General features: G+C 49.4%; 1 protein-coding gene and 1 pseudogene across 1 annotated transcript in view; one reads left to right on the top strand and one right to left on the bottom strand.

Annotated features, from left to right (window-relative positions):
• Positions 1–11348, bottom strand: part of PFKFB3 (6-phosphofructo-2-kinase/fructose-2,6-biphosphatase 3) — an 85532-nt gene extending 74184 nt beyond the window's left edge. The window contains exon 1 of the mRNA XM_070391501.1: positions 11245–11348. Coding sequence (XP_070247602.1) covers positions 11245–11260 — 16 coding nt within the window. The 5' untranslated portion in view covers positions 11261–11348. The remainder of the gene's footprint in view (positions 1–11244) is intronic.
• Positions 11349–15569: 4221 nt separating this feature from the next.
• Positions 15570–16605, top strand: LOC139006369 (large ribosomal subunit protein uL16m-like; annotated as a pseudogene).

Below are 16605 nucleotides of genomic sequence, written 5' to 3'. Positions count from 1 at the left end.
AAGGTGGATTCTTTCCTTTTATTATTCAAACATTAATGAGATTTAAAAATCCATTTCTCTAAAATGGGGTCATCTAGCTGTCATCAAGCCTATGGCTCAGGGCTTGGCTGGAGGTAGGGTGACCAACAATCCCGGGTTTGCCTGGGATTGAGGAGGTTGTTGGGTCTCCTGACTTTCCTTGCTAAACTGGGGAAATTCCAGGCAAATCAGGTTGAACTGGTTGCCCTGTTTGGAGGCTAACATGGTCAGCTCAGGGCTGGGCTGAGTTTGTTCAGGAAGCCTTCCTGGAGCAGGTTTTCCCCTTCCCCTACAATCGAACCTTTCACCGTTTACAGAAACTAAGGAACAGACAGAAATGTAACTGCTAACTAGGCAACATGGAAAACCTACCAAATGCTTCCCTACCATCTTGGAAAATATCCACACTCAGCACCCATGTGTAAACCACATAAAAACTTCACAAATCCCTCAGGCGTGGCAATAATCAGCAACCATGATTTTGAAAGCCAGTTTCTTCTTCAAAGAAGGGTCTGTCAGGCAGTTGGCCAGAGCATAAGGTGTCTTTCTAGAAGGCTGTTTGCTGAGTCCCCATCCTTTTGACCCATGGACAGAAACAACCTCAGGGAAATCCCACTGCTACTGTCGTAGTTACTCTACAAGGTTACAGAGCTCAAGGAACTCAGAAACCTCAGCCTCTGCTGTTGGTGCAGCTGTGAAAACAGGCAGTGCTCACCAGCATCTCTACATGCCTCCTAGAATGCAGTTAGGATGCATCCACAACTCACTCTCACCCACATCCAATCCACCGACAAATCCTGCTGTTCCTATCTCCTAAATATATTCAGAATCCAATCACAACCACCTGCCCTCCTCCATCCTGACATAAGCCAGAGTCGCCGCTGCCAGATAGCTCTGGTCTCCCCGCTTCGTCCTCATCACTCTACAAGCTACTTTCAGGAGGGCAGCCACATACCGTACAAATGAGTTAAAATATGCAGTTTATTAATTTCACACCTCTGCTAAAGTCCAAAGAGGGCTTCCCATCCCACTCTGAGTGAGAGGCCAAGGCCTTACAATGGTCTCCATGATCCACCCCTGTCTTTCTGACCCTTGCCCCATACTCAAGCTGCTCCAGCCTCACCAGCCTCCAACATTCATACATACTAGAGGCCCAGTGCATGAAATTCATTCACTGGTAGGGTCCCTAGGCCTGGCCGGCCAATCAGGGCCTTCCAGCTGCCAGCTGGGGGCTCCCTTCATTCCACACCACCCCCTGGTGGTCAGCACACATCATAGCAAGTAGGCAAACTCCCCGTCCGTCTAACTCCTGCCCTAGGGGACAATTTGTATATTAGCCTTTTATTGTATAGGATTAAAAAAAGAATCAACCAATGAATGCATAAATAAGTGGAACAACAAATTGATGTTTCTCCCCCTCTCTAAAAAAAAAAAAAAGTCCCTGACTCTGCTTCCTCTTTTTGCTTGACTTTTCTCCTCAGCACTTGTACCCATCGGGCTCCTCTGTATTTTCTCACTTCTCTGTTTATTGCCTATCTGCCCCTATTAGAATGTAAGCTCCACGTGGTAGGTGTTTTGTTCAAGGCTGCACCCTCAACACTTCATCCACACCTGGTCAAGTAGGCACTGAACAGCTGTTTGCCACAATATTGAAGGGTTTATGGAAGTGACTAAAGTAACATCACAAGCCAGGGCAGGTACCAGCTGGCTTCCAATTGTGTTTCTTGCATTTTCTACCAAATTTCCTCAGTTACCAAATCTATAACCCTCCCTTTCTTAGTGTTCCCAAAATGTTTATTTTATAAATGCCCCCAGAAAAATGTGGCACTTGCAGATGGCTGGTTGTTGTTGAGCCTCCATCTTTTATCCAGATTCACTGTTGCTTCCCACAGCTGCCTAGCTCAGGAAGCCCTCACAAAGAGGTTGTCCACCTTCAGTGCCTGCCTGCAGAAGCCCAAAACAGATCAACCACATCTTGCTGGAAACTCTAACTCACACCTGGAACCCTAGCTGCAAGGGAGTCTGGAAAACGCAGCTGATAGCTTCCCAGCAACTGCAGTACAAGCTGTTGCACTAGCATGGCATTTTCAAAATTGTGCATTAGTCCCCATTAGTGGCCTAGAAATCAATTTATGGGAACCAGTTCAGAATTTCCTTTTTTTTTTTTTAATCCTTATCCAAGGAAATTTTTCCACTGATTTTTAGAGTGAGTGGAAGGGAGGAAGGTCAGGGAGAGACAGAAGGAGAAACATCAATGTAAGACACATTGATTGGTTGCCTCCGACACAACCCCTGCCCCTACTGGGGCCAGGGATCAAACCTGCAATAGAGGTACCTTCCCTTGACTGGGAATCAAACCCTTGACCCTTTGGTCCACAGGCTGACACTCTAACCACTGAGCAAATTAGCCAGGGTTCTTTTCTTTTTTAAGTGAAAGTGAGTTTATTAGTGAAGCAGTGAGACACAGAATGGGCGACTCCAGACAGTGAAATGGAATAGATTAGAAAATGTCAGAGTGTACTGTATGTCCTAAGAATAAGTACTGTTTCATGAGTATTTCTGTCCAGTCCTCAACCCAGAACTATTAGGTCAGACTTTCTTCGCACATCAGACTTTTTAAAAACTCCCCAGTGAACTCAAATGTGTGGTCAGGAATAAGAGCCACAGATGCCTGGTTTTGTTATTAGAGAATTGGTGGTTCTGTACCCGTTGTTCCAGGCCAGCATCTGGCTACCCTGAGTTAGGTCTTGGTACAGAAGGCCAGGCTTTCCCTAGATTCCATCTGCATCAAAATGCATCTTTCTCATGGCCACGATCTCTTTCTCTCTTCCTGCTTTGAAACCCACTCTTCCTTGGGGGGCACCTCTCAAAGCCCCTGCTTGCCACCCACTGACTGCTGAAACCTTGCTCTGCCTGTGACTGGATGGCCCACGTCCCCAAGCTTCCTGGATGACTTCAGCAGCCGTGGGGAGGGCTTCCTGAATCCGATCGTTGGGGTTCAGTACATCAAGCAGACAGGCAAAATACCAAAACAATTGATGCCTAAGAAAGAACATAGCTGTTTCCTCAAAAGATGCAGGACAGCTCTGCACCCTGCACATCAAGGGAGGAAAGCCAGGGCAAGGTCCCTCCTCCAGAAGACCTGCTTGTTTTCCATCTGGCCAATGACACAGGGAGGAGGAAGCCTCTCTTTCTGACGAACTGGTGGTTAGCACAGGCAGGGGAAGTGCGCTTGCTGAACTGTCATATCAGATGCCTTCCGGAGCAACATCTGGAGGGGCTGCTTGTGGATGGGGCAGGATAGCCACAAACCCGTTTCCTCCTCAGACCTCCCCAGCCTGGCTTCCAACCAGAACTTGGTACATCCCCACGGTTAGGCACCCCTTGCTTAGTCCCTGGACACAAGATGCAGCCAGGAGCCATAGGTGCTGTTTGGAGCCAAAATGAAGGGCCACTCCTCCCTCCTACTGTTGTCCCCTCCACTAGCCTGTTCACCATGAGGAAACGGTAGAACTAGTCTTCTGCAGGACATGAAATGATGAGCAATTTTTTTTATACTTTCCTGCATTTTCCACATTGCTTACAATTGAACATACGTGGAAAACACTAGGGCTTCCAATTTGTGAAATAAATTAATTCAATCTCTTCCTGACACAGTCTTTCTTGAGGTTCTGCATGGGAGGACCTGCTACTAAGGATTACTTTAGACTCTGGGAAGAGTCGCAGAGTTCTTAGCCCTGGACTGACCTGAAGGAACCGAAGGCCTATGATGATAACAGCCTGGCCTCAGAGACAGAGATCTAGACGGGCCTCGGAGGACAGAAAGGTATCGTGTGCGTCCACGGAAGGTGGGCTTCAACACCAACTTCCTTTTGGCACAAATTTCAGTCCTGAAATCAAAGCCGCAGAAGCAGAGACCAGAGAAGCCAGGGCCATGACTTCTTCATTTGCTACGTTGCTGAAAACTTAGTTTCTGGCCTGGAGACACTGGGAGAGAGCAGGCGGGGCCCCAGGACATGGCACAGAGGGTGGCACATGCCTCCTGCAGCCAACTTAGCCTAGGGGCTTGGCACACTCTGTGTTGCAATAAGCATCCAGGCAATTGGGAAGCATCATCTCTGAGTCAAAGTTGGAGGGACTCTCTGTTCACACCCTTCTTTTACAGACGGCTGAGGCCAAGTGCTCTGAAGCAGCTTACTTGAGATCACCATCCAGTTACTGGCGCAGGTGGACCTGTCACTCCCTGGACTCCGAACTCCCAGGCTACTGTTTTCTACACATTCCATTCCTAATGAGGGCCGTGTCCTGCCACACCTCAGAGGCTCCATCCAGCTTCCTGCATCACCACTTCTACTGCATATGGGCCGCTCTCAGAAGTGTCCTGGCAAAGGACTAATAAATACTTAGAGACTAACTGATCCGTAAGCAGGGCCACATTCCTGCACAAGGAGTGTTCTGGGGTGCAGTCACCTGGGAGCCACCATATTGGGGGCCTGGCTGATGTTAGAGAGGACCTGGGGTCTTGAGTCATCAGACCACAACTCCTACAGAACAGCAGGCAGGGGTCAGGGCTGGGCGCACTCCTCCCTTCTCTGCCCTTCTCCTTCCTCTGTCCCACTGTCTCTGCCTCCCCCACTGCCCTTTTGTGACATCTTCCCCCCTTGTTCCTTTTATCCAGCTTCAACATAAATACAATAATTGGGAAGGATGGGAAGACTGGCCTTCCTTACACCCCAAGGTACAGTTTCCCACACCTCCTGGGGATTGGCTGCAGATATGGAGGAAAGGAAAAGGCTAGGTACTAGGACAAATATGAAGACTCAAGCCCTGCCCTCAGGAAGGTCCCAGTGGCCTGGGAAGTCAGAAGAGACTCAGTTCACTGCAGAGGATTAAGAATGTGATAGATGCTTGAACACTTCAAGGATCTACTGGTGTTTTGGGCTCTTTACAAGAAGAGGGCCTGCCTGCGTGAGACTCCCCCGGAGCCGAATGAACCAATATGCAGACTACAGCTAGTGCTTGCAGCACCTGTTGATATTGTTAATGTTGTTCAGAGTTCCCCACAAGTACCAAAATGGTGACCAAAGTAAAAATCAGAAATGTGTCCGCCTTGCTTGCATTTATGGCTTGGTATTGTCTTTATTTTAAATTTACATATAGGGAGGGGACCATAATCTTTCGGGGATTATGGTTTTGATTATCTTAATTTGGCTCTGCAACTACTGATTCCAGAGGAAATGGGAGTTTCTAACAAATGACCACACCCAAGAATTTATGAAGCACTTGCCACCATCTGGCCCTGTAGAAAAGTATGATATACAGACCCTCCCCCGAATGGCTGACAGATGGGCACCCAGGAAACACTCTGAGGACATGTTTGAAACGCTGGTTACAGGACAGGATATACCCACAAGAGTGCCATCTACTTAGATTAGATGGAAAAGGGGCAGAGAAGACTTGAATTTGAGCAGGGCCATAAGGAACGATGAGAAGCATTCACGTGTGTATGTGCACGGCACATGTGCATGCCTGTGTAAATGTAGCGGGAAGGATGGCAGGCATTTGGGAGGTGCGGGTGGGTCCGAGAAAAGGAAAGGATGTCAGAGGGAAGCAACAGGTTGCAAAAGCACAGGGTGGCGCTGGGCTGGCCACTAGTGGATGCTAAGGAACACACCTGATCACAGCAGAGTAATAGGAAAATGTTAGAAGGGTGCAGCTCATTGATGAAAGGCCTGCAAAGACATTGTCAGCTGAGAATTCACAAGATACAAGATAAACCACTGAGGGGAAAACTAGAGATGAAAGGCCCCTGATCAGACACTGAGCCAAAGCCGATGTCCCTCAGTCCCCTTCCTTGGGGAACATGCTACAGTCTTGTCAGGGGCAGAGCTCTGAAGTGGCCAGGGAGCCCTGTTCTCATCCAGGAAGCTGGTAGGCCCAAGGGAGGAGAGAGCACCCCAGAACATAGATTCTACCAATGCAGACACCAGAGCAGAGGGCGGTGCCTGGCACAACAGAGGCGCTCAGGAAAGGAAGGAGAGAAGCAAGGACCAGCCCAGCTCCTCCTGGACAGTGTCTTTCAGGATATGCTATTTGCATTCCCACTGGAGAGAGAAAGGAAGGAGAGGTCCTGGTTTGGGATCTAAAAATGCTGAACTCTCTGTGGTTGAGTTCTCGATGCAAGCAGCTGACCTGCAGGAATTCTAAAGGGGTTGCTTCCCCTTTGATGGAACAACTTGTTTTTCCCTCCGTTCCCTGGGCATCCCTGGAACCTTGTGACCAGAAGGAGACTGGCCAGCTCACTCTGCAGCTGTGGCCTGACATCTGCCTGGTCTATCAACCCCACAACACCCGTCAGGAGCTATGTGCTCAGCACCTGACAGCTGTGTCTGAGTGACCTCAAAAGAAGCAGAGGCCAGCCATCTTCATGTGCAGGCCCATCTGGGTCTGTCTGCATTCATCTCTCAACGATTCAGATGAGTCAGGCATCTGTCTGTCCTTCTACTTGATTCTCATGTGAGAAAGGTTTCTGGTTCATAATGTGACATTTCATCCTATATGGTTTCTGCCTGACATACATATCATTGTGGTCTATGCTGAAAGCCCGAATTCAGACATCAAAGTCCCAGCTCTAGTTAGCACCCAGGTTGATGAGGGAACTTAGTTACACAACCTTTCTAAGCCTTACCATGGAAATAACACCAGCCACATCAGAGGGCAGTTGTGAGGACAAATGAACACATATAAGGCACTTCACACAGCACTTAGGACTTGGAAGGTGCTCAGTGTTAGTCTGCTATCTTATTGTTATTTAGTTAGAACCTCCACCTGCTAGTTTCCTGACCCTTCCGAAGGTGGGGATGTGCAAGAATACTTGGGGCACAGCTGCTATCTGAAGACATTTTTATAGGTTTCTTGACCTGAAAAGGGACATCAAGAATTTATTGAAAACCCCCAATCTCTGAGCAGAGCCACACCTAAATGACCTGAAAAATCACCACTTATCTTATTTTAAAGCTCTCCTCTCTAAGAGGAACTGCCTCAACTTCCCTTCACAACTAGTTTCCAGCTTTTAAAAAATATTTTTTTTATTAATTTTAGAGAGGAAGGGAGAATGAGAGAGTGATAAAAACATCAATGATGAAAGAGAATCATTAATCGGCTGCCTCCTGCACACCCCACACTGGAGATCAAGCCTGCAACCCGGACATGTGCCCTTGGCGGGTGGTGGTGAGTGGAGCTGGTCAAGTTTCAGCTTTTTTAAAAAATTAATCTCCGCCTGAAGATATTTTTTTATTGATTTTTAGGGAGAGTGGAAAAGAGAGGGAAAGTCAGAGAGAAATATCGATGTGAGAGAAACACATATCGACTGGTTGCCTCCTGCATGGGCCCCGGCCAGGGCAGAGCCTGCAAACGAGGTACATGCCCTTGACCAGGACCCTTTGGTCCACAGGCCAACCCTCCATCCACTGAGCAAACTGGCTAGGGCTCCAGCTTTTTTTTTTTTTAAATCCTCACCTGAAGATATGTTTTTATATGTGTTTGTTTTTGTTTTGTTTTTCACTGATTCTACAGAGAGACAAAGGGAAAGAGAGAGAGAAACATGGATCAGTTGCTTCCTGTCTGAGCCCCAACCGGTACCAAACTCACAACCTGGGTATGTGCCCTGAGTGGGAATCAAACTTGCAACGGGATAATGCCTTAACTACTGAGCAACACAGGCCAGGGCTAGTTTCCAGTTTTAATCACCCCCTTCATGACCTTTCTCCCAGAGTCTCGTTTTTCCTGCCCCCTTTTGTTCTCACAAATTTCCTTCATGTTTCATGCAAGGACATTTCCTTCTCCTTACTCCAACCAACCTGAAAACCTACTTCTTCCAGCAGCTTAGCCGAGGATCCAACTCTGTTCCTCAACTACCACCACCATCACCCTGGAACCGGCCAAGAAGAGACATGAGCATGAACGCAGTGCTTACATTTCATCCCACCTGCCAGCTGGAAAGGGCAGTGCCAGCTGCAGCCCAGGCCAGTCTCAGCCACCACCAGCCATTCTGTTCATGCTACACAGTTTCTGCCTGACATTATCACAGCACTGTGGACCATGTTGGAGAGGCCGAAAGGTCTAACTATAGGGAGGGAATTGCCAAGCCTGTCTTATTGAGCCAGCACTTAGTGTATGCCTGGCGCATAGCAAGCCACTCAATCTAGAGAATGAACAAATGAATGAATGAATGAATGAATGAGTCCCTCCCAAAGTCTTACTTGTCAAGACACAGAAACACAGCATGGGAAGGGAATTAACAGTTAATTAACCTTCAAGGTTAGCCAGAAGGAAGTGCTCCATCTGGCTTCCCTTCTTTTTGGGGAGGAACAGCAAAATTATTTCATTTCCTATTTTTTCTTAATTACTCTTTTTTCAATCCTCACCCGAGGACATGTTTTTATTGATTTTAGAGAAAGAGGAAAACATTGATGTGAGAGAGAAACATCAATTGGTTGCCTCCCATACAAGCCCCAACCAGGGATCAAACCTGCAACCTGGGTATGTGCCCTGACTGGGAATGGAACCCACAACCTTGTGGTGTATGGAAGGATGCTCCAATCAACTGAGCCACTCGGCCAGGACCTTAAATTACTTTTCTGAATAGCCAATACATTCACATAGTTAAAAATCCAAAAAATATATGTATAATTTCCCACCCTTGGGAGTCATTAACCACCCGGAGCTTCAGTTTCTTCATTGGCCAAATGGGCATTTGAAAAGGGCTGGCTGTGGTGGGACTGGTGAGAAGATGCACAGAAAAACAAACACTTAGTGAGGTGAGATCTGTGCAGACAAGGAAGGTGGATTCTGAAGTTTCCACTACCTGACAGTTGCAGGAAGGGGTTGCTGTACCACCCTCACAGGCAGAACTTTCCACCTCTAGGCAGGTGACATCTCATCACCATCCTATATAATAAAAGGCTAATGTGCAAATCCACCGAACAGCAGAATGACCGGTCGCTATGATGTGCACTGACCACCAGGGGGCAGATGCTCAACACAGGAGCTGCCTGCTGATGGTCAGTGCGCTCCCTCAGAGGAAGTGCTGCTCAGCCAGAAGTCGGGCTCACAGCTGGCGAGCGCAATGGACTGCAAGAGGGTTCCCAGACTAGAAGAGGGCACAGGCCAGGCTAAGGGACACCCCTCCTTGAGTGCACAAATTTCATGCACCAGGCCTCTAGTATTGAGTAAGCCCTGTCTCCATGTAATTTCTACTGTGCTTGCTTCTAAATAGCACTCAATGAAGTGGAGGGTGGTTCTGCCTTAGACTCTAAATCCTCCAGAGTTCCCACCCTGGCTTACATCGAGGCCTCCAAAAAACCCAAGGACTGTTTCTCACACTGTTTCTCAGAAATCAACATCCACAGAATGAAGGGACAGTATTTTCCTCTTCATGCAGAAAGTTCTCTTCAGATTAAAAAAAGACAAATGAAAAAGCTTACCATGGTTGGCAGTGTGCAAATGTTTCGTCCTGTGCAATATAATAAATACACTAAAATATGCTGTCATAAAGTGAAATTTTCATACATAAAAATAATCTAACAGCCTAGCTGTTTGATCCTTGCTGCATAAGGGTTCCCAGAGTGCTGGCTAAAGTAAATAGGCATCTTTGCCTTTTACTAGTAGTGTTTGCCACCAGAGACCTCAAGGACACAGTGGGCAGGGGAAGGGCTCAGCTCCACAGAGAAATGACCATTCATACTGCCGTGAAATGAGGTCAGGTGGGGGCTCAGAGAGAACCTCCCGAGACAAGGTGGCCATGTTATATATGGAACAATGGAGACATTGAGGACAGTAACCGTGGGACTAAACGTCATCAGCTGACTGAGGACCTGACAGAGCTCAACCTTCCTGTCCTTAGCTATCTCCTTCCTTCTCACAACCACTTGCCAACGGGACAGGAAGTGCCAACCATCCCCCTTCACAACCAGGAGCTCCATAACGGCATCTTAGCAACCTCTGTTTAAGGGACAAAGGGCAATATGGTGCCACGGCAACTGCAGCATCAACCGGACAATCTGAATTATGAGAGAAGTGAAGAGAGGGCAAGAAAGGTGGGGTGGAGGGAGCAGGGAGCAAGCTCACAGCATGGTCCCAGGTTCCAGGTCCCAGGTCCCCCAGAGTCAAGGCTTCCTCTCAGTTCTCACCTCAATTGTGGGGGTAGGGAAGCTTTGGGTCTAGAGTGATTATGAGTCACCAGAGGCCAAGCCTCTCTCAACACAAATAGAAAAAGCAGAGGAGTCAGATAGTTCTGACTAGAAAGTAAATAAGCATCTCCCTCCCTATCCCAAGGCTCCCACCCCAGCTCTACAGTGCCTGGGGAGCAGCAGGGCCGCCCATAAACGGGCCAAATACAAGGGCGACCCTTATCCAGGCAAGGACCATGGGAGCATCTGGGACTTAGTGGCAGACCGTGCACACACACCCACACCCACCACCCCGTGCTGCGGAGAAAGCGCCAGTGAAATGCCCAGCTGCCTCCTCATCACCCAGGCCAGGCCTGCAGGTGAGCCAGGTGGGGGCCCTGCACACCTAGGAAGATCTTGCCAGAGGGCACCGTCCTAGTCCGGGCCGGGCTCACCTCGCAAAGTGTTTGCTTTTCTGTGCGCCGTCTCACCAGTCCCCACACAGTCGTCCCTATTCAAGCGCCCATTTTGCCAATGAAGAAACGGAGGCTCCAGGTGGTTGGTTACATGACTTCCCACGGATCGAAGGTGGGAAAGGGGGAAGACGGGACTCACACTCAGATCTGCATTCCGCACCAGCCGCGCCCCCAGCCCTCCGGTCCCCCTCCTAGACTCGGACTGCAATCAGCGCGTGCAGCCGGTCCGGCGCTGCGAAGCTCCCGCCACCGCAGAGCCCCCAGCTGTTGCCTCGCAGAACCCTCTTCCACCTGCATCTCGGAACTTGGATGGAGCGCGATTGCGGGGGACTCGCGCCCAGCTCTGCACACCGGCTCCGGCACCCGGCGTCCGCCCGCCAGCGGCCTGAGGGGCGGCGCTGGCCAGGAGGTCGATGCGGGGCTGGAGCCGGGAACGCGGAGCCGGGGCGCAGGTAGTTCGGGACCCAGAAGGGCAGTGCTGGCGCGGAGAGGAGGACGCGGCGCACGGTCTTAGCATCGGGCGCCGGCTGTTCACCTGGCCCGCAGGTTTCCCGGCTGCTGCCGGGAGGGACCCCGCCTACCTTTTCGGAAGGGCATCGCGGAGGCGCGCTCCCCGCAGGACGGGCCTGGGACACTGAGGCCGGGCGACGTCCAAGTGCCAGCCCCTCGACTCGGGGGCGCCTGCGGGCGTGGGGCGCAGGACAAGGGAGGGGGAAAGGGACCTATTTGGGCAAAGCCCGGGCGCGTCACACACGGAGGAGGAACCGGGCGAGGGGAGGCGGGAAGCGCGGCGGCGGGGCGGGCCCTCGCGGAGACCGCTTAACCCCTGCGCTCCCCGCAGGCGGTGCCGCCAGCGGCCGCCCCCGCCTCCGGAGCTGGGACCTGCTCCTCTGGAGGCCACTGAACCGAAAGCAAGCTCCTCCGATCGGGAAGACAACCAGGTCCTTCGGGCTCTTCGGGGACATCATCCCTGGAAGGATTTGGGGAGCTTTATCCCGTTTTTATCCTTCGGTCCTCGGGAGCATAGGACAGGTACAGAGGACTGTCCAAATCGCTGCTGGGCTCGAGGTGAAATTACATCAAGGCTGGAGCGAGTCACCCCCGAAAGTACATCTGTGATAGTCACCCTGGACACTCGTTCAAAATCCTTCCTTCTCCCTCTTCTGCCCGGCTTTATTTTTCTCCCCAGCACTCATCACCTCTGACAATCTATTTTTCTCTTCTGTTCATTGCTCTTTCTCTGGAACGTTGAGCAGTACCTCACACACAGGTCAATAAATACGTTAATAATAATAACAATAGGACTTAAATAACTCTAACCTAGAGAACTAGGAGACAGATCATCCCTCTCATTCCTACTTATTTTGCCTCTGTGAAGGCCAATACCTGAGAAAATGCTTTATTATTTGGTGGGCTCACATGTCTCAGGTCACCTTTCCAGTCAGGTAAGTGTTACTTCCTTTGAAAAGTGCTGTTTATATTGCAATTTGAAGAAATAACGTTAGGAACAATCTTCTGATCTAATATTTAACGCACTCATGTCCATCTTTCAATGTCGTGGGGGAAAAACATCCAGGTGAGCTGAAAGTCAGAACCAATGGTTGTTTTTTTAATCATTTCTTTTTAAAAATATTTTTTAATTGATTTCAGAGAGAAAGTGAGGAGAGATAGAAACATCAATGATGAGAGAGAATCATTGATCAGCTGCCTCCTGCACGCCCCCGACTGGGGATCAAGCCCGAAACCCTGGCATGTGCCCTTGACCAGAATCGAACCTGGGACCCTTCAGTCTGCAAGGTCGACACTCTGTCCACTGACCCAAACCGGCCAGGGCCCTTTCTTTCTTCTAGTTGGCACTTTCATTGCTCTGTGGACTCACCTGGCCGATTGTGATATAGTAAAAAATACATATGTGATCTTTGTCATCAGTTCCTGGTACATAACTCCAAAAACTCTTGGAATCTCTGGAGTGATGAGAGGTTTCATACATATAATTGATTTCAGAGAAAGGGAGAGGGAGAGAAAGAGAGAAACATCAATGATGAGAGAGAATCATTTATCCGCTGCTCCTGCATGCCCCCCACTGGGATCAAGCCCACAACCTGGGCATGTGCCCTGACCTGAGAATGGAACCATGACCTTCTGGTTCATAGCTAGATGCTCTCCCACTGAGCCACAACAACCAGGCGATGATGAGAGTTTTTGTATGCTAATGAGATGACTGGTGGGGGGAGGCTAGATAGCTTCAGGATGGGGTGGTGGAAGACCAAGTGAGATTAGAGCAGCGGTTCTCAACCTGTGGGTCGCAACCCCTTTGGGGGTCGAACGACCCTTTCACAGGGGTCGCCTAAGACCATTGGAAAACACATATATAATTACATATTGTTTTTGTGATTAATCACTATGCTTTAATTATGTTCAATTTGTAACAATGAAATTGGGGGTCACCACAACATGAGGAACTGTATTAAAGGGTGGCGGCATTAGGAAGGTTGAGAACCTCTGGATTAGAGGGTTGGAACTTTCAGCCTCCCCCCATCTCCAGGCAGGGGAGGGGGGCCGGAGATGGTCTATGATTTAGTCAATCATGCCTGTGTAATACCTCAATGAAAAACCCTAAATGATGGAGCTGGGAAAGCTCAGGGTGTTGCGCTCAGAGAGGGCATGGAAGCCCTATGCACCTCTACCCTCTTACCTCACCCTATGCATCTCTTCCATTTGGCTATTCCTGAGTCGTATCCTCTATAATAAGCTGATAATAGCAAGTAAAGCACTTTTCTAAGTTCTGTGAGCCTCTCTAGCAAATTACTGAACCCAAAAGGAGGGAGTTGTGAGAACCCCCGACTTTGTCGCCAAGTTGGACAGAAGAGTGGGTAGCCTGGACACACAATACTTGTAACTGGCATCTGAAGTTAGGGCAGTCTTTTAGAACCGAACCCTTGACCTGTATGTAGGGTCTGAGGTTACCTCTGGGCAGTTAGGACCAGAATGGAATTGAATTGTTATATACCCAGTTGGTGTCAGAGAGTTAGAGAACTGGTTGTTGGTGTGGAAAAACCCCACACATTTGGTATCAGAAGTCTTGTAAGTGAAAACATTTCAGACTCCTGTAGTCTGATAGCTCCACATCCTGGGTAGGGAAAAGAACATGGGGCTCATCACTCTCTTGTTTCCGGCCCATGTTTAGTGAGCAGCCCTCTCAGATTGTTGTTTAATAACCTGGGGAATATTTATTATTTTACCACTAATCAAATAGCTGACAAGGATTGATGTCAACATTTAATAACTCTGAGTGTTTCTGCTTGTTCCCTGCAGAAGGGAAGAAACAATGAGACAAATTCACATAGAGATAAGAGAGTGGCAGGGAAATTAGATTTGCTGAAGTGACAGCCAGTACCTGTTGGGGACATGGGCCGGAGTAGAGGGACATGGCCTTCAAGGTTTTGATGTGGAGAAAAGATATGAAGCAATTTTAAATTGAGCCTATGCTCCCAGGTTCTGTCAACAATATAGTATGAGGCATAGAACCAAGTAATTTTATCATTCTTCACCAAACTTTCAATTGTGTCTGCCAACATTCGTGTTGTCAGTCTAATGGACTATTGGTTTAACACTGCTCCTGTCCTGGGGAGCTCTTACCATATCAAAGTGCTGTTGAAGTCTAGCCTAATGGCTAGAACCCCTCCTGAGGGCTGCCTAGCCAGGCTAGTCTTTCTCTCACTTCCTCCAGGTCCCTGTTTATCCTCATTTTAGAATGGTCACCATCAATAACATAATCAGGTCATCTAAGGTCCCGCGAACAGAGGTGCTCCAACTTGTGGGCAGGTGAGCATGCTGGAGGGCTGGTTAAACAGATCACTGGGCTGCAGCCCCATTTTCTGATTCAGTAAATCTGGCGTGGGGTCCCCAAAATTTGCATTTCTCACAAAGTTCCAGATGCTACAGAGGTTGCTAGTTCTCCTAGTTGCAGTGGGCACTTGGAGAACCAAAGAGGAAGGGGAACTCAGCTGTGAGGTGAGGGCAATGGAGGAACAAGAGCAGACCTGGAGCTCCTTTGATCCAGGGCAGGAGCACCCTTCTTCCTGGGCATGGGTGCTGGCTGAGTGCTTCCTGCCCTGACTCTTGGGGCAGGAAGTGCCCAGGGCCATGGCTTCTGGTTTTCTTGCTGCAGGCAGAAAAGGGCCCTCTTCCCAGATTTATTTTCCAGTTCATCGGCCGAAGCTTTCATGCTCTCTCCAAAGGAAGGGTAACCCTCAAATAGGAAGCTATCTGATACTCTTTATCCTCAGAAACTGGTCCTCACCACAGCCTTTCCTTAGCCAGGTATTGGCTATTTTTTACATTTCCCAGCCTTTCCTTTTTAATTACAGAATGTAAGGTGTTGTCTCCAATGAAGGGATTCCAGGCCAAAGAAGGGGGCTGAGAGCCTTTTCATGGGGGTCAGGAACAGGTAGGAAAGTGTGTGTGAAGGAGGAAGAGAGGAGGAGGGGAGAGGGGGTAGCATGGCCCGTCAAGGACTTGACAGCTCCACCCCCACCTCTGCTAGACTCGCTGGTGTGGAGAGTCCGCCTGCTGTCTCCACTGCCCTGGCCATTGCCCAACTCTATGCCCCTCCACATGGTATGGTTCCAGTGGTTTCCAGTTCCTGCTGCCTTAAACTTCCCAGCTCCTAGGGGTTTGCCCAAAGGCAGACCTCCAGCCAACCTTAGGGTAGGATGCAGGCAAAGGGGAGAACTGGCTGAGGATCTCTGCTTACTGTGCTGTGTGACTTACCCTCTGGAGCCTCGATATTTTGACTATAAAATAGGGACAGCGAATCCCTGCAGGCCCTAGAGCACCATACTCTGGGTCAAGGTAACCTCCGTGGTCGCTGTGGGGAGCTGGGCACGGCTGGACACGCATGGCCATGTGGCGTCAGCTTGCCCGGGCCAGGGCGCCTCTCCTACGAATGCCTTTATCAGGTTCTTGGGCAGTCCCACCCACCAGTGCTGGCCTAAAGACACTGCTCCCGGTGCCAACTTTCGAGGATGTTTCCATTTCTTAAAGGCCCAAGCTTAGATTTTTTTTTTTTTTTTCAGGCTTAGTGGCAATGTATTTCTCAGAGGGTGCAGGCTGCAAAGCTGAATGCCTGGTTATAGCTTTAGCGACCGTTCCAGGTCGCATTTAGGAAGGAGCCAGCTATTTCACTAAGAGCACAGCCAAGCATTAGGCTGGAGCTGCTATATAGGAAGGACTGGATGAAGGCAAGCGGAACCTGGGACAAGGGAGTGGGGGAGGGCACAGGAGTAAACAGCGAGTTTGGCAACCACAGCGCCTATGCAACCTGGCCAAGCTTGGATTTGTTGAAAGAATACCACTTGTGCCAAAAGTGCGAAAAGAACCTAAGAACTTGTGTGACGTACAGAGACCTTCAACTGAAGATACTGAGTTCACAGAAGGCAATTTTGCAATCTTGGCACTGGGTGGTGGTTACCTCTACTGGGGCCATTTTGAAATGATGCACCTGACAATCAACCGCTCTATGGACCCCAAGAACATGTTTGCCTTATGATGAGTACTAGCCCCTTTGAAGCCCATCCCCCACAAGGGTATGGGACAGCATATGGGGGGTGGCAAAGGCGCCATTGATCACTATGTGACTCCTGTGAAGACTGGCCACCAGCTTCATTAAAGAGATAGGCAGCTGTGAATTCAGAGAGATACAAGGTTTCCTCCACCAGGTTGCCCACAAGTTGCCCTTCCCAGCAAAGGCTATGAGCCATGGAACCCTAGAGAAGATACGGAAAGATCAAGAGGAACAAGAGGGTAACAACCAAAACCCTGGGACCTTTGAGTGCATAGCCACTGCCAACATGCTAGGGATACGGGAAGTACTGAGCCCCTATGACCTGACCCAGAAGGGACAATACTGGGGCAAATTCTACCTGCCTGAACATGTGTAG

Source organism: Myotis yumanensis, unplaced genomic scaffold, assembly GCF_028538775.1.
Source record: "Myotis yumanensis isolate MYYU_CA2020_CCGP unplaced genomic scaffold, mMyoYum1.0.hap1 SCAF_1, whole genome shotgun sequence".
Classification (NCBI taxonomy): domain Eukaryota; kingdom Metazoa; phylum Chordata; class Mammalia; order Chiroptera; family Vespertilionidae; genus Myotis; species Myotis yumanensis.
Note: the sequence above shows the minus strand (reverse complement) of the source record. Positions and strands in the feature narration are given on the sequence as shown.